General features: G+C 39.1%; 1 protein-coding gene across 1 annotated transcript; it reads left to right on the top strand.

Annotated features, from left to right (window-relative positions):
• The first annotated feature begins 569 nt into the window (after positions 1-569).
• On the top strand, positions 570-1,853 carry LOC107786155 (cytochrome b-c1 complex subunit Rieske-2, mitochondrial). The gene is given in 1 exon segment (NM_001325413.1): positions 570-1,853. A coding segment is annotated over 1 exon segment (711 nt). The 5' UTR covers positions 570-887; the 3' UTR covers positions 1,599-1,853.
• Positions 1,854-22,342: the final 20,489 nt, after the last annotated feature.

The raw sequence follows: 22,342 nt of genomic DNA, 5'->3' as shown, positions 1-22,342 counted from the left end.
TTTCACGGGATAGCAGTGTGCCCGGGCCAAATTGGATGCACCTCAGCTATTTAAATTTAATGGAGTATCTGCTATCTCATACCATTGCAAATGTTGAGTAATTCTGTCCATTAAGGCTTAGACTGATGGAAGAACTTGTCTTCCATATCCAATTCCAGTTTCGTTGACAGCTAGGCCACACCTGCGGTAGCTATTTATTGTATCATTCTTAACTAGCCACTGCAGTTATAGTTATTAGTCTCTTACGAGGATAGCAGTGTGTTTGTTTCTTTGTGTTTCTACAATCATTGCTGTGCTTGCTTACTTTGGGTACGATATATAGGTTGAACTTATTGGTTGCACTATTCTAGACCTCACCAGAGACTTAAGATGGAGGCAAAGTTTGTATAATTTGAGTTGTCTAACGAGACACTTCTAGTTTATCTTACCCGATGAATTTATATTGGCAAGCTTCAACTGCTTTGCAGTTTCAATTGTACAATTTATTAGCTCATTGTACGCCTACAGTTAACTATATCTCCTGCTTCGAAATGTTAAAAAAATATTTATGAACAAGGGAAAACTGAGTTCTAATTCTTCTATCACTGCAACAACAAGCATCTTATCTTAAATGTTGGTCTTTGTGGGGTGGAGTTGATGAGTTACGAAGTGTCCTCTGCCCTAAGTCTGATTTGGATCTTGTGAATAATAGCGCCTCGTAAGGTATTGGAAGAAAATTGTCATGTCATTTGTTTTAATTACATGCAAACATTCGAGGTGGATATTGTGCGGGAAATCCATGTAATGGGAACTAGTTGGCTGAGATAGTTAGCTATTAGTGTCTGAACGATGAGCTTATTAATCTTCTGATGTTGGCTTGATGTCATTTTGCTGATTTGGCTTTATCCATGATAAATTTTGGAAGTTGCTGGGGTTTGGCATCTGTTACTTCTAACAGCTTTTCAATTATTTCAGGGTTTTCATCTAATTCAGTTTCTCATGCACATGATATGGGTTTAGTCCCAGATCTTCCACCCACAGTGGCTGCTATTAAGAATCCCACATCAAAAATTGTTTATGATGAACACAACCATGAGCGGTATCCACCTGGTGATCCAAGCAAACGTGCATTTGCCTACTTTGTCTTGACAGGAGGTAGGTTTGTCTATGCCTCATTGGTGCGTCTCCTGATTCTTAAGTTTGTTTTGAGCATGTCTGCCAGTAAGGATGTTCTTGCCCTTGCTTCACTTGAAGTGGATCTCTCCAGCATTGAACCTGGTACAACTGTTACTGTAAAGTGGCGTGGCAAACCTGTTTTCATCAGGCGCCGAACTGAGGACGACATCAATTTGGCAAACAGTGTTGATCTTGGCTCCCTTCGCGATCCACAACAGGATGCAGAGAGGGTTAAGAGTCCAGAATGGCTTGTGGTTATTGGGGTATGCACCCATCTTGGGTGCATTCCTTTGCCAAATGCCGGTGATTTTGGTGGTTGGTTTTGCCCTTGCCACGGCTCCCATTATGACATCTCTGGTAGGATCCGCAAGGGACCTGCACCATATAATCTGGAGGTGCCTACTTATAGTTTCCTGGAAGAGAACAAGTTACTTATTGGTTAAGTAGGTAAAAAGGCTGTACTTGTGGGAAATTGTAGCTGCTGGAACCAAAATATGATCTTGACGAAAACCATATACACATTTCTTTAATTCCTTATGTTCTACTTTGTGAGCTATGATTTTGGATTTGTAATTGCCCACCAGTTCTGGGTAGATCATGGATTTTTGTGCGAATAATTTTGCTGGCTGCTTGCTAAGCATTTTCCAGATTTGCTGGCAATTTGTATTCTATTTTTTAATATAAATTCTCTTGGCACGAGTCCTGTTTGTGATTTATGAGGTGTATTAATTTATCTTCTGGAGATGTCTTCTTTGGTGCGCTCTAGTTAGTCTGCCTCTCTGGTATGTGTGGTGGTATTCATCAGTGCAAACTGGACATTAAGCGCAGATGTGACATGCTGCATATCTTTGCCGGGTGGAGTTGATGCAGACTGCAGGTTGCTGCTAAGAGGGTACTAAGCAGCTCGCGTTAAAGTGCAAATTTTAGAAAGAAAACCACTACGTGAGATCTTTCTATAAGCAGTTTCTTGAAGCTAGATGCGCCTTCTGGAATTACCTTCTTTTTTTCAGTTCTCCTTTTCCGCGTCTTAAGAAATAGAAGTCTCTCCGTGAGAGGCTGTATCCACTACCGTATCAAAAGCAAATATCATCACACAAGTTGAACAAACACTGCTGTATCAAATACCAATAGTTCTTGTAAAATCAAAAAATGGATAGAGATACCTGCCTCCAACTTAACTCGGAGCTTAAATAAGGACAGTTTGAACACGCTTGTTTATTCCACAGAGTTTAATCCCCTGAAGCTTTAAAGGAATGCAAAGCAATGTCCATGAGAAAGTGGCTTCCTATCACCCGAATTTTCAATGTGGCTGGTTTAGAGTTTGGTATTTTATCATTTAGTGGTCGTTTGGTTTGAAGACAAATTATGCTGAGATTAGTTATGCTAGGAGTAGTTATACTAAGATTAATTATATTGGAATTAGTTATACTAGTATTATTTCTTATTGACTGTTTCATATGTTATGTTAAGGGAAAAGGTCCAAATTGACCCTTGTACCTTGTAAAAATATTTAGATTTTGCCCTCCGTCAGAAGTTTAGTTAAGATATACCCTTGCCGTTAAACTTTTGGGCTAAAAATAACCATATTTGCTAACGGGCATATGTTTGGAGCTAATTCTGCTAATTTGGCTTTTTAAATTCTCACCCATTTATTAATAATTTGATTTAGCACCAAAACTCCCCATGTGTCAAACTTATCTTTCTAACCTTATTCATTTCTCATCCCGAATCATGGCAGTTATAAAATGCAACTCGAATGTAATCCCATTTCATGCAAATCCATGGACAGCCTACATAAATCATTTTGTACCGCCAATCTCTATTACGAAACTCACTTCTCCCACAAAGTTCCCTGTTGGTGCTAGAGTTGAATTTGGAAATTTTGTCGTGTTTGTTCTTCCTATTTGGGTTGAAAGTTTGGAAATTTAGTTTTTTTTTTTTTAATTTTAGAAATTTAGCTGCTTGTGATTGATTTACGTTGCTTGTTGAGCTTCTTCTATGTTTTTCACTTTGGGTGCCTGCTCTAGTCCCAAAATAGAGGTGAATTCTTTTTGGTTATTTCAGTTCAATTCTTAACAACTTCTTTTCATTATTTGGCTTGTGCCCATTTATCTTTCCTTACACTCATCGCCATTTCCAAAAAGGAAGAATTACTGTGATTTTTGTATGCTTGTTTTGTGAAAAAAAATGTGGATGGAATTTGAAGGTGGAAGAATGAGATTTCACCGAAGCTGAAAAACAATGCGGGTTTTGCGACTGTTCAATGGTGGTGCTATAGTAACAAAATGGTGAGGAAAATCAGGAAGGCCACGAGTTTTCTTCTCTCTTTTGTGAGAGTGAGTAACCAATTTCTTAACCAGGTCAAATGGAGAGGGTTAAATGGGTGTGAGTTAAAATGTCACGTATGCAGCACTGGTGCTAATCAGCTAAATTAGCTAATCACATAAGTGGATCTAACCCCTTTGTGTCCGACCCTTCACCAAACCTTGTGTGAACACGAGATGCTTCGTGCATAGGGCTGTCCGACCCTTCACCAAACCTTGTGTGAACACGAGATGCTTCGTCCATAGGGCTGCTTGTTACTTATTTAATTTATAAGTGGGTCGAACCAGTAACCAGGAACAAATCCATCACTAGTTAGTTTAAACACCAAAGTTAGATAGGTTATAAACAGGCACAGGTCCATCAGTGGTTAGTTTAAAGCCGGTATCAGACTATCGCGAAAAACAGTAGAATCCAAAAGCTGGACAACTCACTTCAGACTGATTAAAGTAGGTTCTATCCTCATATGTATAAGCAGCAGCATCTTTTGTATCGTAGCAAAAGAAGCCTACTCCTTCCAATCCACAAGCATATAAAGCAGGAAAAGTCGAGAAAGGAAGGGTTGATGTAGGAAATATGTATGATTTGACTGGGCTAGATGTTATCTCAAAGAGAGATTTCTAGTAACTTGAGATTTTTAGTTCCCAAATTTTCTGAAGAGATAATCAATTGAATCTTTTTTGGATTAAGCATCAGGCAAATGCTGCTTCCTTTTACAGCGTGCGGTAGCCAATGGTGGAGCTAAGTAGAGGAAAAATGAATTCCTGGTTCCTCCGCTATTACTAGCAAGTTAATAATTTCAAGTTGATTCCTTGAAAAACATCAAATGTAGGAAATGGGCAAATTGTATTAAAGACCAACTAACTAAAATTAGGAATTGTATTCAAGGGGAAAGTAGTGCTAGACTGTAGGTCCAAGGTGATCTGTTCCCTTTATTTCTATGTAAAGTACGTATAATTCTTGCCCTAGAATGTTGTGATGCCAAGAGTAATTGTTCAATAAACATTCCTAAGTAAAGAATTGGGAAGCAGACCTTAGTGGAGGGATCTTCTTTCTCGACAAGGGCTCTCATGATTCCGACTTTACTACGCTCAATCTCTTCAGTTTCCTTATTGCAGTTGTTGTCAGAGGCATCGGTTTCAGCATCGTACGGAAACTCATCTTTGGCATTCTGGGACTGTGTTGATTCCACGGAACCAAAAGCATTTTGGAATTTTTTGCGCAAATACGAGCTCATTTCTCTCTATCTCTCTCTCACTTGATGAGAAAGAAAGAGAAGCAGAGCTAAGTATAAGTACCAGTTAATCAACGCGCTATTTGTTCATTTCATTTTTGTTGAAGCACCAGAATTAGGCCACAAGTCAAAGTTAGAGAGGCTTGTTGTCTGTTCACCAATATTCAATTCCTAAACCCGTTACTGGTTTACTGTTGCGGGCTATTATAATTTTATGTAAGCAAGAGCACACCTTTCCCTTATCTTTTTAGGTTAGTACTTAGTACTTTAAAAAGGAAAAGTCATTTTATTTACTGTTGCTCTTGTCACATTGAGCCATACGTACAGCAGAAAAAGCGGTTCCATTTCCATACAAGCTTTGGTAAGACTAGTGTTATAATATGATTAAACGCTAGCATACAAGACTTACAATAGTTCGTCAAAGTGGAAACAAATGTGTTAGAGATACAGTAGATATGCCCTAAGATCGTCTTTATGGGATAAAGATTAGTTGATCTCATTAATTAAATCACATAGATAGATGATGCATATATAGATATGATCATTGAACCGACTCATTAGATAATTCCTAATGGTTAGAATTACCATAAACTGTCAATAGGATATTTCTTGAAGAATGTGATGTAAAAATTTCCTTTGACCTGAGATCGTCATAGTAATTGACAAGTTATTTATGGTGCTTTGATACTAGACACCTATGGCCCTAGGGCGATAGTTAAAAGGATATTGGGTATGATTAAATACTTGTAGAATTAGTGATTGATCAAGATGAAATTTGTCTTAACTCTTGGTAATGAGTTTAAGCTCCATGTTGTCATGAATTATAAACGACCAAACTAAGACCTTGGCCAGGGCAATTGAATGAAAGAAGAAATGAGTTTCTTAGGTCATTCAATGGTCGATTATATTTGACATGAACACATGGTTGGTCACCTATTTGGATTTGATAGTTGAAGCATATCCTTGGGTGACCCAGAGCTATAAGGACAGAAAGAATTACTACATTATTCTTCTACTGGTTCTTGAGAGTAAATTGTATACTTCATGTTATCCGGTCGTTAAGGAGTGTTGCTAGACACTACCCTTGATTAGTATATTGATGTGGTCAATTTACTACCAGTTTAGTATTGAACCTATAAGGTCGCACACAAACGAGTGTTCTGATCTTTGCTAGAGGATTAATTATTTTATTATTTGGTAATTAAATCAAGGAATTTAATTAGTCAAATACATTTAGTTATTAGTCCAAATGAAATATTATTATATTCTTTGCTAGCACAGAGGATATAATTAATATTGTGAATAAATTGAAGTTTTCTATTTGGAATAGAAAATTAAATTATATCTCTTGGTTAAAATATATATATTTGGTATATTTAATTAATATTTATTCATATAATATTAATATAAAAGGTTTATGAGTTAGAATCCAATTGTGAATTGGATAACTTTACGTGTAAAGTCCTAAAAAGGACGTTCGGCAAATTCAAACCCATTTGGAATGGGATTAATATTTTCTTTATATATGAAAAGTTCATAAATAAGAGAATCCAACTTTGAGTTGGAGGAAATACGTGAAGGACTCTGCAGTCACGTTTTCATTAGTTACGTGATTTTCTAATTTTCCATAAAATTCCATGAAGTTTATTTTTGGAATAAACTTTACCCCAAAAAAATCATTACCTCAACCAAATAGGAAAAGGGTTTATAGGTGATGTTATATAAAGGGTGATGGAACAAAATTCGTCATCATTAATTCTTGAGAAGAAAAAATACTTTGTGAAAGTGAGAGTGCCATACCAAGCCAAGAGAGAAAATACAAATACAAGAAAAGTATTTCTTGTTCTTCTAATTTGAGTTGAGATTTTTGAGAAAAATTTCAGCACAAGTTTTTCGTTCAATTTGTTCGCGGGTTTCGTTGATCAAAGAGTTGATAGCAAGGATCGGTCTCGGTGTGGATATGCATAGAGCCTTCACACTATCGAAGAAATTTTGAAACGAGACTATCTTCACCAGATACGTCTTAGATCCGATCTTTGACATGTAAATAAAATTTAAACATGAAAAGATCTGCCTAGGATTGTTATTGTCTTCCGCTGCGTATTACGAACACCTATACGCAATCCTTCAGTGGTATCAGAGCCTTGGTTTATTGTGTCTAAAATTTATTTACGAAATATTTTAAGATTATATTTGAAGATTTCAAACCATAATACATGTGTCTTATGCAATAGTCAAATTGTTTGAATGCATATGGATTGATATAACTTTATTGGGAATAAAATATATATTCATATAAGTTAAACTATTGAGATAGTTCGTAACTTGAATTTGTAAATTTTTGTATTAGATACGACTGTAATCTAATAGATTATTAGATTCTACTGTTATTTTAATTGTTATTGATTCATGAGATGTTAATTAATAATAGTTTTCTGGCATGAATTATTTTTATATGATATATAAGATAAACATGTAAGAAGATGTTGAATTTCATTTTTATGTCACGTGCTTGTTCGTTACATAATTTTGAATTATTTATTACATATGATGTAAACTAATTTAGGACTAAACATGTAGACAACTTGAACTAAATTCACATGCTATAAAAGATTTGATCTTCATGTTATTAAAAACTGCTTTAGTAACAATTCCCTCTTTCTAAAATTTGAGTTCTTAAATAATAAAATATAAGATATTTTATTATTGATCTATCCATCAAAGAAGTAATTTGAGATTTCGTCGTACCAAGGTAGGCTAATTATTTCATTTTGTGTGCAAATGAGGATTCATGATATAATGGGTATCAATTGGATATGTTAATAAGCATATAATTCATATTAGAGGTGGATTGGGGTCTAAGGAGAGGCCTAAGTCTAAGCCAAGTTAGAAAAGTTCCATATTAGACGAAATCTGTAAATGAGTGCGCACAAGACCCCACTTTGAACGATTATATCTCCAGTTGTATAGGGAGTTCTGTGATGAATAACCTATCAAATTAAAGCTCTTTGAGTCTAGTTTACAACACAATAAACCGTTCGTCATTTGGAGGTGTATACAGAAAGTTATGACCATTTTTGTGTCCCTTCCGTCGCCAGCGCCCTGGGTAGCGCTGGGCGCTAGCCGTGGCGCCCGGAATTTTGAGCTACTGGAATCAGCGCCCCAGGCAGGGCCCTGCGCCACCTGTGGCGCCCGAAACAGCCTATAATACATAATTTCGTGGTTCATTTTCTCTCATTTCTTTTGGACGAGTTTGAAGGTTTTCCTCCATTCTCTCAAGACCTCCAACTCCTCTCATCTTCAAGGTAAGTTTTTGGAGTATTTTGAGTTGATCACTACTCCTAAACACCTATATTCACATGGATTGATCTTGAAAGTCCATAGATTTCCATTAAAATCCTTGAATATATCAAGAACACCACAAGTGGGGATTCTCAAGATTCTTACTACAAGAGGTATGTCTATCACCTCTAACTACTCTATGGTGATTAATTATGTATGATATAAATATTAGAACTCATGGGATGGGGATTGGAAGTCATAGGTGCCTAACCTAGGTTGTGTTGGTATTGTAGAGATTGTGAGGTGGGTTATTGGAGTATGATTATTTGGGTAATAGTATTACGTATACATGCATGTACAAATTAGGTTTGTGGGAAGGTTGATAAATATAAATACGTAAAGATTGGGTTGGGAAAAGAAGAAAATCTTGTAAAAGGAATTTAAAATCAAGATGCTCAACTAGTGTTTGATAAAATGCTCAAATGAGCTGAGACCATGAATACCTTCCTAATTTGTGTTAATTTTGTTATGTTTCAAGTAGATTGGGATTGCTAGAATTTTCGAAACGTCGTAGTAACTTAAGGAAAGCTAAAACGAGGTATGTATGACTAACTTTGACCTTTGGAAAGTCACTTTGTTTGGTGTACGAATATCTGGTATGTGATATCTACATGGAATTATTGTGATTGGTATGATTTGATTGTTCGTGGTTAAGTCTCCTGATATAATGGTGTACGTAATTGGCAATAAACCAAATGTGTGATTGTGAATATGTTATGTGGTAAGAATTGAGGAACAAATGATGTAAGGGAATCATAACTGATGAAATTGAAATAACAGTAGCAATATCATCTGTGACCCATTTTGTGCAGTTATCGTTGTGATTTGAATTGTATACGGTTGTTGAATATGATGGTTGTGGAAATTCTTTGAGAAATTATTGTTGTTGTTCTTTTTGAATTGTTGTTGTTGTTGTTGTTGTTGTGTTGTTTGTGAATTGTGATTGTACGGTGGGATCGGGTTGCGCGCCATAACACAAAGTAATAAGGTGTGGGTTGTGGTGATAAGGGTGGCCGAGGTAATAAGGATGGAAAGTGATCGAAATCACTACTGAAATGAAAATATGAGAAAGTTGTGAAATCATTGATGTGAAAATGTTGAAGGGGAAATGGAGAGATTGTAACTTGTTTGGCTTGATTGCTTTCCTTCATGTATATTTGATTGTTGATTCCATTACTACTTGTTACTCGTGTATGGTTGAGTTTACTCAGGGCAAGTTTGTTCATACATACCAGTACAATTCAAATGTACTGACGTCCCTTTTGCCGGGAGCGCTACATTCGTGTTATGATTGTAGGTGGATCCTTAGCAGGTACTCTAGTCCACCGACCGTAGCTCCCCTTCACTTTCCGCCAGAAGCATTGGTGAGCCCTTTTCCTCCCGGGGCCTTGCGTGGCTCATGCCGCTTTTTATTTCAGAGTCTTGTTTTGGTTTTTGGTGTGAGGTATAGCCGGAGCCTTGTTACCGGCAAGTATTGTATCATCCTTTTGTATCCTTAGAGGCTCTGTAGATAGTAAATGTGGGTTGCGAATTTATGAAAATATGTATTTTATATATTGGGCGATGTAAGTTGTAAACCTCATTAAGTGACTATGTATGTTTTGTAAAAAGGGTGTTTTGATTATAAAATGACTATTTCCTTTGATTAATGGACAATAAAAATGCGGGGTAACACGTGGAATAGGAAAGGCACCTAGGTTCGCTTGGCTGGGGCTACCCGGTCGAGCGCCGGTCGCGCCCCTCGGTTTTTGGGGCGTGACAAACTTGGTATCAGAGCCTAAGGTTTTAAAAGGGTCCTAAGATGTCTCGGAGCCGTGCCTAGTAGATCCCTTCTTATTGGTGTGTTGTCGACCACATCTATAAGTAGGGGGCTACATGGGCATTTAGGAAATTACTCTCTTCTTTGTTATTCTATATCGTGCGGTGAAGTGAAAAGTGGAAGTATTCACGTCTAACTTGTGCTCTGTTTCGAATTTTTCAGTAATGGCACCTAAGAAGAGAGCTAGACTCGGCCTTGGGGCCAATGCCACCCCAAGTGTGCCTATGAATCATGTAACTGATGCCGTGGGTGAGAGTGACTCCTCGGTCTTGAATCTGCCTGGCCCATTTATTCCAGATCCGAGTATTCCTGTCCCAGCTGCGGCTGAGGGTGCTACCATCCCTCCCGCTGATACTCCTGATCCTGATGCAGTTCCAGCTTTCGGTCCCGGGGTTTCTAATGGGGACCTTAGAGGAGCCATTCATATGTTGACCCAGTTAGTGGCTGCTCAGGCCCAGAGATCTCATGATGCCCCTACTTCCTCCAGCGGACAAGGAGATTCTGCCAGCTCCAGAGTCAACCAGTTTCTGCGGTTGGCCCCTCCAGAGTTCACAGGCACAGACCCAGAGGCCGATCCGCAGGATTTCCTTGATGAAATGTATAAGACCCTTCGAGTGATGAAGGCTACAGAGACGGAAGGGGTTGAGTTGGCCTCATACAGGTTGAGGGGAGCAGCGTATTTGTGGTTCGAGATGTGGGAGGATTCCCGTGGGGAGGGAAGACCTCCGGCTAGATGGGATGAGTTTGTAGATGCATTCATGGACCACTTCTTGCCTGCCGAGACAATGGTGGCCCGTGCCACTGAGTTTGAGGTCCTCAAGCAGGGCAGTATGAGTGTTTGGGAGTACCACATGGAGTTTGTGAGATTGTCCAAGTATGCTCCCTAGTTAGTGTCGACCATGGGTGATCGAGTTCGGCGATTTGTTCAGGGTCTCAGTCCTTTAGTGGTGAATGAGGCTGCTATAGCGGCCTTACACTCAGATATGAATTATGGGAAGATTGTGGGATTCGCTCAGGCCACATAGGCTAGGAAGTTGAAAATACGAGCAGGAAGGGAGAGTAACAGCAGGGCCCGATCAGTGGGTCACTCAGGGAGACCAGTTCAGAGAAGGGGACCATCAGGGTCATCCCAGTCATATGATCAGTCCTCAGCGAGCGCACTGCCATCTGCGTACAGTTATCAGTAGAGTAGTCACTCGAGACCAGGTTCAGATAGTAGGAGACCCCATCAGTCTGGTCGTCTGGGAGGGAGATCACAGCAGTAGGGGAGGGATCTATGCCCCAAGTGTGGGAGATTACATACGGAGACTTGTTATCTGGATCTCCCGGTGTGTTATAGATGCGGGGCGAGAGGTCATATCCAACGGGACTACCATGCGCCCAGTCAGGGCATGGGTAGGGGATTTGCTCAGTCATCTAGTTCTTCAGCCGCCACATCATCCGCACGCCCTCCAGCTCCAGCAGGGCGTGGTGCAGTTAAGGGTGGAGCTCGTGGTAGAGGTGGACCCAGCCGGTTTTACGCCTTGAGTGGTCGCCAGAGTGCAGAGGCTTCCCTAGATGTTGCTACAGGTATCTTGTCTGTTCAGGCCATTGATTGTTATGCTCTTATTGATCCGGGGTCCTCTTTACCTTATGTCACCCCATTCATTGCTTCAAGTTTTGGGGTAGAACCCGAACTGCTTCATGAGTCGTTCTCTGTATCGACTCCGGTTGGTGATTCTATCACAGCCGCGTGAGTTTATAGGAATTATGTTGTCACGGTATGTGGTCGTTCTACCGCGGCCGATCTTACTGAGGTTGGAATGGTGGATTTTGATGTGATTATGGGAATGGACTGGCTTTATTCGTGCTTTGCTAAACTTGACTGCCGAACGAGAGTCATGAGGCTTGAGTTCCCTAATGAGCCGGTTATTGAGTGGAAGGGAAATGGTGTGGTACCGAAGGGTAGGTTTGTTTCTTACCTTAAGGCTTCGAAGATGATTAAGAAGGGGTGTATTTTCCATTTGGTCCGGGTGGCAGACACCACTTCAGAAGTATCTGTCCCCGAGTCCGTGCCAGTCGTGAATGAGTTTATTGAAGTGTTTCCGGACGAGCTTCCAGGGATCCCGCCAAATAGGGAGATTGATTTCGGGATTGATGTATTACCAGATACGCAGCCAATATCTATTCCACCATATAGAATGGCGCCAGCAGAGTTAAGGGAGTTAAAGGATCAGCTGAAGGATTTATTAGAAAAGGGGTTCATACGGCCAAGTGTGTCGCCGTGGGGTGCTCCGGTTCTTTTTGTCAGAAAGAAGGATGGGTCGCTCCAGATGTGTATTGATTATCAGCAGCTTAACAAGGTCACCATCAAGAATAAATATCCTTTGCCTCAGATAGATGATTTGTTCGACCAATTGCAAGGTGCAAATTTCTTCTCCAAAATTGACCTACGGTCCGGATATCACCAATTGAAGATCAGAGAGCAGGATATTCCTAAGACCGCTTTCAGAACTCGCTATGGTCACTTTGAATTCTTGGTCATGTCTTTTGGGCTAACCAACGCCCCAACAGCTTTCATGGATCTTATGAATCGGGTCTTCAAGCCGTTTCTAGACTCCTTTGTGATTGTTTTCATTGATGACATCCTTGTTTATTCGTGGAGCCGGGAGGATCATGCCGATCACCTCAGGGCAGTTCTGCAGACTCTTTATCAGCACCAGTTGTATGCTAAATTTTCAAAATGTGAATTTTGGTTGGAGTCTGTTACCTTTCTGGGTCATGTTGTTTCCAGTGAAGGGATTCAGGTGGATCCCCAGAAGATTGCAGCAGTGAAAGATTGGCCTAGACCTATGACCCCGACGGAGATCCGTAGATTCTTGGGTTTAGCGGGGTATTATCGGAGGTTTGTGGAGGGATTCTCTACCCTCACCTCCCCGTTGACTAAGTTGAAGCAGAAAGCAGTTAAGTTCCAATGGTCTGACGTTTGTGAGAAAAGTTTTCAGGAATTGAAGCCGAGATTGACCTCGGCGCCAATATTGACCTTATCGGAGGGCACAGAAGGATTTGTGGTTTATTGCGATGCCTCCAGGGTCAGTTTGGGGTGTGTGTTGATGCAACATGGGAATGTTATAGCTTATGCTTCAAGGCAACTCAAGAATCACGAGAAGAATTATCCGACGCATGATTTGGAGCTTGCGGCAGTTGTATTTGCCTTGAAAATATGGCGGCATTATCTTTATGGAGTCCATGTGGATGTATTCTCAGACCACAAGAGTCTCCAATATTTGTTCAAACAGAAGGAGCTGAATTTAAGGCAGCGACAGTGGTTAGAATTGATCAAGGATTATGATATGGACATTTTATACCATCCAGGGAAAGAGAATGTGGTGGCCGACGCTCTCGGTCGGAAGTCCATGGGTAGTTTGGCTCATTTGGGAGCGGATCAGAGGCCTTTGGCTCGGGAGGTTTATCAATTAGCCAGTCTGGGGGTTTGTATTTCGACCTCAGACAAGGGGAAGGTTATGGTGCGTAATGGAGCAGAATCGTCACATGTAGCGGAAGTCAAGGAAAAGCAGTTCATTGATCCAGCATTGGCTCAGATGAAAGAGGTAGTTTTGAATAACAAGACTTCGGCATTTTCACTCGGTGGCGGGGATGGTGTATTACAATGTCAGGTAGGCTATGTGTTCCAGATGTGGATAATCTTCGGGAGAAGGTAATGGCGGAGGCTCATAATTCCAGGTATTCTGTGCACCCAGGTTCTACGAAAATGTATCATGATCTCAAGGAAATTTATTAGTGGAACGGTATGAAGAGGGGTGTGGCGGACTTTGTGACTAGATGTCCGAACTGTCAGCAAGTGAAGGCCGAACATCAAAGACCTGGTGGATTGACTTAAAGCATAGAAATTCCAATGTGGAAGTGGGAGATGATCAATATGGATTTTGTAGTAGGGCTGCCGCGCACTCCGCGCAGGTTCGACTCAATTTGGGTGATCGTTGACCTACTCACAAAATCAGCGCACTTCTTGCCAATTAAATCTTCCGACACAGCGGAACAGTATGCCCAGTTGTATATCAAAGAAATAGTCAGGTTGCATGGCACTCCAGTCTCAATCATTTCAGATCGGGGGGCTTAGTTCACGACCAATTTTTGGAAGAAATTTTAGCAGGGCTTGGGCACGCAGGTAAATCTCAGCACAACTTTCCATCCTCAAACTGACGGGCAAGCAGAGCGGACTATTCAAACGCTTGAGGACATGTTGCCAGCTTGTACTCTTGATTTCAAAGGTAGTTGGGATGACCATTTTCCACTCATAGAATTTGCTTACAACAACAGCTTCCATGCTAGTATCTAGGTGGCACCATTCGAGGCACTGTACGGTAGAAGATGCAGGTCTCCCATTGGGTGGTTCGAGGTTGGAGAAGTAGAATTGATAGGGCCGGACCTTGTGCATCAGGCCATGGAGAAAGTCAAAATTATTAAGGAGAGGTTGAAAACTGCTCAAAGTCGCCAAAAGTCTTATTCGGACATTTGTCGTAGAGATTTGGAGTTCAAAGAAGATGATTGGGTATTTTTGAAGGTTCCCCCCATGAAGGGAATCATGCGATTTGGGAAGAAAGGGAAATTAAGTCCGAGGCATGTCGGACCATACAGAATCATTCATAGGATCGGTCAAGTGGCATACAAGCTCGAACTGCCACCCGAGATGTCGTTGGTACACCCGGTCTTCCATGTGTCTATGTTGAAGAAGGTAGTAGAAGATCCGTCCGTTATTGTGCCAATTGAAGCTATTGAGATTAATGAAGAACTATCTTATGAAGAAATTTCAGTTGCCATTCTTGATAGGCAAGTCCGAAAATTGAGAAATAAGGAAATTGCCTCTGTAAAAGTGTAATGGCGGAACCAGCAGATTGAGGAAGCCACTTGGGAAACTGAGGAAGAAATGAGAAAGAAGTACCCACATTTGTTTGAATAGATATGTAATAGCTTTCATGCATTTTGTTCCTGTAAACTCTTAGTTTTTGATTTGATCTATGTTAAACTATTCCATTTTGACTATGTATGTTGCCTATGCGGCCATGGTTGGTGTTGAACAAGTTATGTTATGTCTATGGAACATGTATATACTGTTAGGATATGTATCTGGGGCCCTCTGACAGGTGGATAGTCCTAGTTACAAAGGAAACTCTAGCGAAATTTTCGGAAATTTAAGGAGTTAGCCAAATTTGGGGTTGATGATATATTTCATAATGTAAAAAAAAAAGAGCGAACCTTGATCCTCATAAGGAGAAGTTACATAAGCATGACTAATGAGTGAACCTTGATCCTCATTCGAGGACTAAATACCCAATGCAACACCTGCTGTAAGGCCCCGGAAAATTCTTCCAAGTAATTTGAGATTTCGTCGTACCAAGGTAGGCTAATTATTTCATTTTGTGTGCAAATGAGGATTCATGATATAATGGGTATCAATTGGATATGTTAATAAGCATATAATTCATATTAGAGGTGTATTGGGGTTTAAGGAGAGGCCTAAGTTTAAGCCAAGTTAGAAAAGTTTCATATTAGACGAAATCTGTAAATGAGAGCGCACAAGACCCCACTTTGAACGATTATATATCCAGTTGTATAGGGAGTTGTGTGATGCATAACCTATCAAATTAAAGCTCTTTGAGTCTAGTTTCCAACGCAACAAACCGTTTGTCATTTGGAGGTGTATACAGAAAGTTATGACCATTTTTGTGTCCCTTCAGTCGCCAGTGCCCTGGGTAGCGCTGGGCGCTAGCCGTGGCGCCCGGAATTTTGAGCTACTGGAATCAGCGCCCCAGGCAGCGCCCGGCGCCACCTGTGACGCCCGAAACAGCCTATAATACACAATTTCGGGGTTCATTTTCTCTCATTTCTTTTGGACGAGTTTGAGGGTTTTCCTCCATTCTCTCAAGACCTCCAACTCCTCTCATCTTCAAGGTAAGTTTTTGGAGTATTTTGAGTTGATCACTACTCCTAAACGCTTATGTTAACATGGATTGATCTTGAAAGTCCATAGATTTCCATTAAAATCCTTGAATATATCAAGAACACCACAAGTGGGGATTCTCAAGATTCTTACTACAAGAGGTATGTCTATCACCTCTAACTACTCTATGGTGATTAATTATGTATGATATATACATTAGAACTCATGGGATGGGGATTGGAAGTCATAGGTGCCTAACCTAGGTTGTGTTGGTATTGTAGAGATTGTGAGGTGGGTTATTGGGGTATGATTCTTGGGGTAATAGTATTACGTATACATGCATGTACAAATTAGGTTTGTGGGAAGGTTGATAAATATAAATAAGTAAAGATTGGGTTGGGGAAAGAAGAAAATCTTGTAAAAGGAATTTAAAGTCAAGATGCTCAACTAGTGTTTGATAAAATGTTCAAATGAGCTGAGACCATGAATACCTTCCTAATTTGTGTTAATTTTGTTATGTTTCAAGTAGATTGGGATTGCTAGAATTTTCGAAACATCGTAGTAACTTAAGGAAAGCTAAAACGAGGTATGTATGGCTAACTTTGATCTTTGGAAAGTCACTTTGTTTGGTGTACGCATATCTGGTATGTGATATCTACATGGAATTATTGTGATTGGTGTGATTTGATTGTTCGTGGTTAAGTCTCCTGATATAATGGTGTACATAATTGGCAATAAACCAAATGCGTGATTGTGAATATGTTATGTGGTAAGAATTGAGGAACAAATGATGGAAGGGAATCGTAACTGATGAAATTGAAATAACAGTAGCAATATCATCGGTGACCCATTGTGGGCAGTTATCGTTGTGATTTGAATTGTATACGGTTGTTAAATATGATGGTTGTGGAAATTCTTTGAGAAATTGTTGTTGTTGTTCTTTGTGAATTGTTGTTGTTGTTGTTGTTGTTGTGTTGTTTGTGAATTGTGATTGTACGGTGGGATCGGGTTGCGTGCCGCAACACGAAGTAATAAGGTGTGGGTTGTGGTGATAAGGGTGGCCGAGGTAATAAGGATGGAAAGTGATCGAAATCACTACTGAAATGAAAATATGAGAAAGTTGTGAAATCATTGATGTGAAAATGTTGAAGGGGAAATGGAGAGATTGTAACTTGTTTGGCTTGATTGCTTTCCTTCATGTGTATTTGATTGTTGATTCCATTACTACTTGTTACTCGTGTATGGTTGAGTTTACTCAGGGCAAGTTTGTTCATACATACCAGTACAATTCAAATATACTGACGTCCTTTTTGCCTGGGCGCTACATTCGTGTTATGATTGTAGGTGGATACTTAGCAGGTACTCCAGTCCACCGACCGTAGCTCCCCTTCACTTTCCGCCAGAAGCATTGGTGAGCCCTTTTCCTCCCGAGGCCTTGCGTGGCTCATGCCGCTTTTTATTTCAGAGTCTTGTTTTGGTTTTTGGTGTGAGGTATAGCCGGAGCTTTGTTATCGACAAGTATTGTATCATCCTTTTGTATCCTTAGAGGCTCTGTAGACAGTAAATGTGGTTTGTGAATTTATGAAAATATGTATTTTGTATATTGGGCGATGTAAGTTGTAAACCTCATTAAGTGACTATGTATGTTTTCTAAAAAGGGTGTTTTAATTATAAAATGACTATTTCCTTTGATTAATGGACAATAAAAATGCGGGGTAACACGTGGAATAGGAAAGGCACCCAGGTCCGCTTGGCTGGGGCTACCCGGTCGAGCGCCGGTCGCGCCCCTCGATTTTTGGGGCGTGACACCATCAAAGTAAATAATTTTACTTATTTCTTGTTTATAAGGAGCGGCCTGACTACCAGAGACTTATAGTTCGAGAATATTTTAAAATTATTTATTGCATTAGATGTATGAATTGAAAGAATTATTCAATTTTACACTAGACGCCTGGACTACCCGGAGAGTATAAAATTTAATAAGTTCTTTGCTATCATGATGGTTGAACTCAACTATGCCAATATGATCGACCTGACTACCAGAGGACTATTTGACATAGAGCTATTTAAGGAAAATATATGGGGATATAATTGGTAAGAGTACCTACCTTTAGAATATATGTGAGAAACGACTTGACTTCCAAGGGGCTCATACATATTGCTAAAGGATTACTTTACTCCACTAATAGAAATAAAGATTTCGTAAACTATAATAAGGGTAAATAGTTTAAAATAATTAGTGGAAATATCATTTAGATAAAAGTTCATATCTTTATGATATATATAAATATGTTCTTATATTATTGCCTTTTCTTTTCTATATTTTAGATTTCTCAATATGTCTGTTATATCACTGCGTGAAATACTTGAGACCAATAAGTTGGTAGGACCAAACTTTGATGACTGATATAGAAATTTGAGAATTGTTCTCATGCATGAAAAGCTCATTGATGTGATCGATAAGCTTGCAAAGATAGTCCAACCAGAGAATGATGTTCAAGGCACCAAGGTTTATCAAAAACACTTGGAAGAATGCCTTGCTATGAAACATATCATTCTCGCTTCTATGAGTTCTGAACTCCAGAGGAAACATCAGAATATGGATCCAACTACAATCATTGAATATCTTAAGAAGATGGTTGATACACAGTTGGATATTGGAAACTCTCCAGTTGGACCCCATCTCAATCATATGATTGTTCTTACCGAAGAACATGAGAAGTTGGGGTACAAGCTTGGTAAAGAGCTTTCTGAAGATTTGATCTTGCAGTCAGTATATGATTGTTTCTGAATGTTTGGTAAAGAGCTTGGTAAAGAGCTTTCTGAATGTTTTCACTGTAAGAAAAAAGGGCATTGGAAGAGAAACTGCAAGGAGTATCTTGCAACTCTAAAGGATAAGAAACAGGGTGAGACATTAATGCAAAATGTTTTCAAGGTTTCTTTAGCTACTACTAATTCTTCACTGTAGGTATTAGATACTGGCAGTGGTTATAACATCTGTAATATGTTGCAAGGGTTCAAGATAATAGGAGGCTAAAGAAAGGAGAAGTTAATCTACAAGTTGTAAATGGTGCAAAAGTTGCGGCCGTAGCTGTAGGATCAATTTCTTTAATAATGCCTACGAGCAAAGTACTTATGTTGGATGATTGTTATTACGTTCCTAAATTTTTTTTTCGAACATAATTTCAGCTTCTATGTTAGACAGACGTGGTTTTCGCATTAATATAGGCAATGGTATTTGCTCTATTTATTATAATAATAATTTATATGTGAATGGCTATCTCCAACATGATATTTATGTCTTACCTAATGTGAATGCGAATTCGATTATGCATGTTTCAAGTCTTAAGAAGAAAAGAGGTGATCAAGAAAATCATACATACCTTTGGCATTGTAGGCTTGGTCATATTGGAGAGAGAAGAATTAACAAGTTGTACAAGGAAGGGTACCTTGACAAATATGATTTTAAATCATATCCAACTTGTGAATCTTGTCTCAAAGGAAAAATGACCAAATCTCCATTTAATGGAAGTGGAGAAAGAACTTCTGAATTATTGGGACTAATTCATACAGATGCTTGTGGGCCCATGAAAATTCAAGCTAGAGGTGGATATTCTTACTTCATCACCTTCACTGATGATATGTCAAGATAATGATTTGTGTATCTTATGAAACATAAGTCTGAATCTTTTGAAATGTTCAAAAGGTTCCGTAGTGAAGTTGAGAAGCAGACTGGTAAAAGTATCAAAGTACTAAGGTCTGATAGAGGTGGAGAATATCTTAGTGAAGATTTTACCAGATATCTCAAAGAGAATGGGATTCTCTCACAGTGGACACCTCCAGGAACACCACAACACAATGGTGTGTCTGAAAGGAGAAATCGAACCTTATTAGATATGGTGGTGAGATCTATGATGAGGTTCACTGATCTTCCAATAAATTTATGGGGATATGCTTTGGAAGCAACAACATACTTACTTAATAAAGTTCCCACTAAGTCATTCTCTACAACATCATATGAGATATGGAAAGGATAAGCCTAACCTTAAACACATTAAAGTTTGGGGATGTCCAGCTTATGTTAAGAGATTGCAGTCTGATAAACTTGACTCAAGATCTGATAAGTGTAGGTTCATTGTGTATCCCAAAGAAATAATGGGATATTATTTCTATTATCTTTCTGACCACAAAGTGTTTGTGGCTAGAGGAACAACCTTTTTGGAAAGGGAATTTCTTTTGGAAGGAAATTATAGTGGAGAAATAGAACTTGATGAAGTTCAAGAAACTAATGAATCAACACATATCAAGATCATGAGACACAAGTTGAAGAACCTTTATTGGATGTTTTAAAGTTGACAAGGAAGTTGCCATCTTCAACGGTTGAAGTTCAAGAACTAAATGTAGTTCAAGAACAGGTTAATGAACCAGTTCCAAACCAAATTGAACAATAACCAAATCCAGCACAAGGTGAACAGGTTGTACAAGCACCTTTTAGAAGGTCTACACGAGAACGTCATGTACCAACTAGATTAAATCTAACGGTACAAGATGATGTATCAAATGAGGTTGATCATAATGATGATGACCCTAAGACCTATGAAGAGGCTATACAAAGTTCTGATTATGAGAAATGGCAAAAAGCCATGGAATCCGAAATGGAATCCATGAAGGAAAATAAAGTATGGACTTTAGTTGAACCTTCAATGGATATAAAACCCATAGGTTATAAATGGGGTTTTTAAGAAAAATATTGGAGCAGACGGAAAGGTGGAGACCTACAAAACCCGTCTTGTCGCCAAGGGATATCGTCAGAAAGAACGAGTCGACTATGATGAGACTTTCTCTCCCATGACAATGCTCAAATCGATTCGGATTTTGCTTGCTATAGCAGCATACTATGATTATAAAATATGAAAATGGATGTGAAAACAACTTTCCTTAATGGTGAGATAGAAGAGGGTGTGTACATGACAAGCTTCTCGAAGTTGGAATATTCGCTTTAACAAGACAATTGAAAAGTTCAATTTTGTTAGATGCGAAGAAGAACCTTGTGTGTACAAAAAGGTTAGTGGGAGCACAATTATATTTTTAGTGTTGTATGTTGATGATATATTGCTCATAGGGAATGACATACCGACATTTCAAAGTACCAAGATTTGGCTATCTGAACAGTTCTCAATGAAAGACTTGGGAGAAGCAGCTTATATATTAGGAATAAAGATCTATAGAGATAGATCTAGGAAACTGCTTGGACTTTCCCAGTCTTTGTACATTGATACCATCTTAAAGAGGTATAATATGAATAATTCCAAAAGAGGCTATCTACCGATAGGCACTAGAATTACTCTCAGTAGGGAGGATTATCCTAAAATACCTGAAGAGAGAGAACACATGAGTAGGATCCCATACGCTAGTACAGTGGGAGCTATCATGTATGCCATGACATGTACACGTCCTGATATGGCTTATGCACTTGGAGTGACTAGCCTCTATCAGACAAATCCTGGTGAGGAACATTAGAAGGTGGTGAAGATCATTCTTAAGTACTTAAGAAGGACTAAAGATCAATTCCTCATCTATGGAGATTCTGAGTTGAAACTTGAAGGTTAAACTGATGTAAGTTTCTCTTCAGATAGAGATGATAGCAAATCTATTTTTAGTTATGTATTCACCTTAAATGGTGGTGCAGTGAGTTGGAAAAGTTCCAAACAAGCTACAGTAGCTGATTCAGTGACTGAAGCAGAATATATAGCAGCTAGTGAAGCTGCTAAGGAAGCTGTATGGATGGAAAAGTTCTAAACTGAACTTGGTGTGTTTCCTTCAATAGAAGGCACAGTTCCACTATTGTGTGACAATACTGGAGCCATTGCTCTAGCAAAAGAACCAAAATCATACCAAAAATCCAAACACGTTTTGCCAAGGGATCACTTGATAAAAGAAATCATTGGACATGGAGACGTCTAGATTCAAAAGGTTGATGGAAAGGAAAATGCTCCATACCCATTCACTAAAGCTCTTGGTGCAAAGGAGTTTGACAAGCACAAGTGAAATTGGGATGAAGTACAAGAGCGATTGGCTCTAGTGCAAGTGGGAGATTGTTAGGGATATAGTAGATATGCCCTAGATCCAATATCATATTTGATGATTTGAACATATTTTTGTGAACGTTATTTAATATAAAAATATATGGCATTTGATATTCTTTTATCAGAGTTATTTTTAATTGTTTGATTAACTTGATAAGGTCCTTGATTGAATTTTGAGACTTGTCATCGTGATGGAGATCATGATATATGAGAGTAAAGTTTCTTATAATTTAATCTAAATTTGTTCTTGATCGTAGGATTATTAATTTGGATATTAGTAATCCGGTTAGATCAATATTTATGTGATCGTCTTTATGGGATAAAGATTAGTTGATCTCATTAACTAAATCACATAGATAGATGATGCATATAGAGATATGGTCATTGAACCGACTCATTGGATAATTCCTAATGGTTAGAATTACCATAAACTGTCAATAGGG

This window comes from Nicotiana tabacum, chromosome 1 (assembly GCF_000715075.1).
Source record: "Nicotiana tabacum cultivar K326 chromosome 1, ASM71507v2, whole genome shotgun sequence".
NCBI classification, from domain to species: domain Eukaryota; kingdom Viridiplantae; phylum Streptophyta; class Magnoliopsida; order Solanales; family Solanaceae; genus Nicotiana; species Nicotiana tabacum.
The sequence above is the reverse complement of the archived record's forward strand: the minus strand, read 5'-3'. Positions and strand labels throughout refer to the sequence as shown.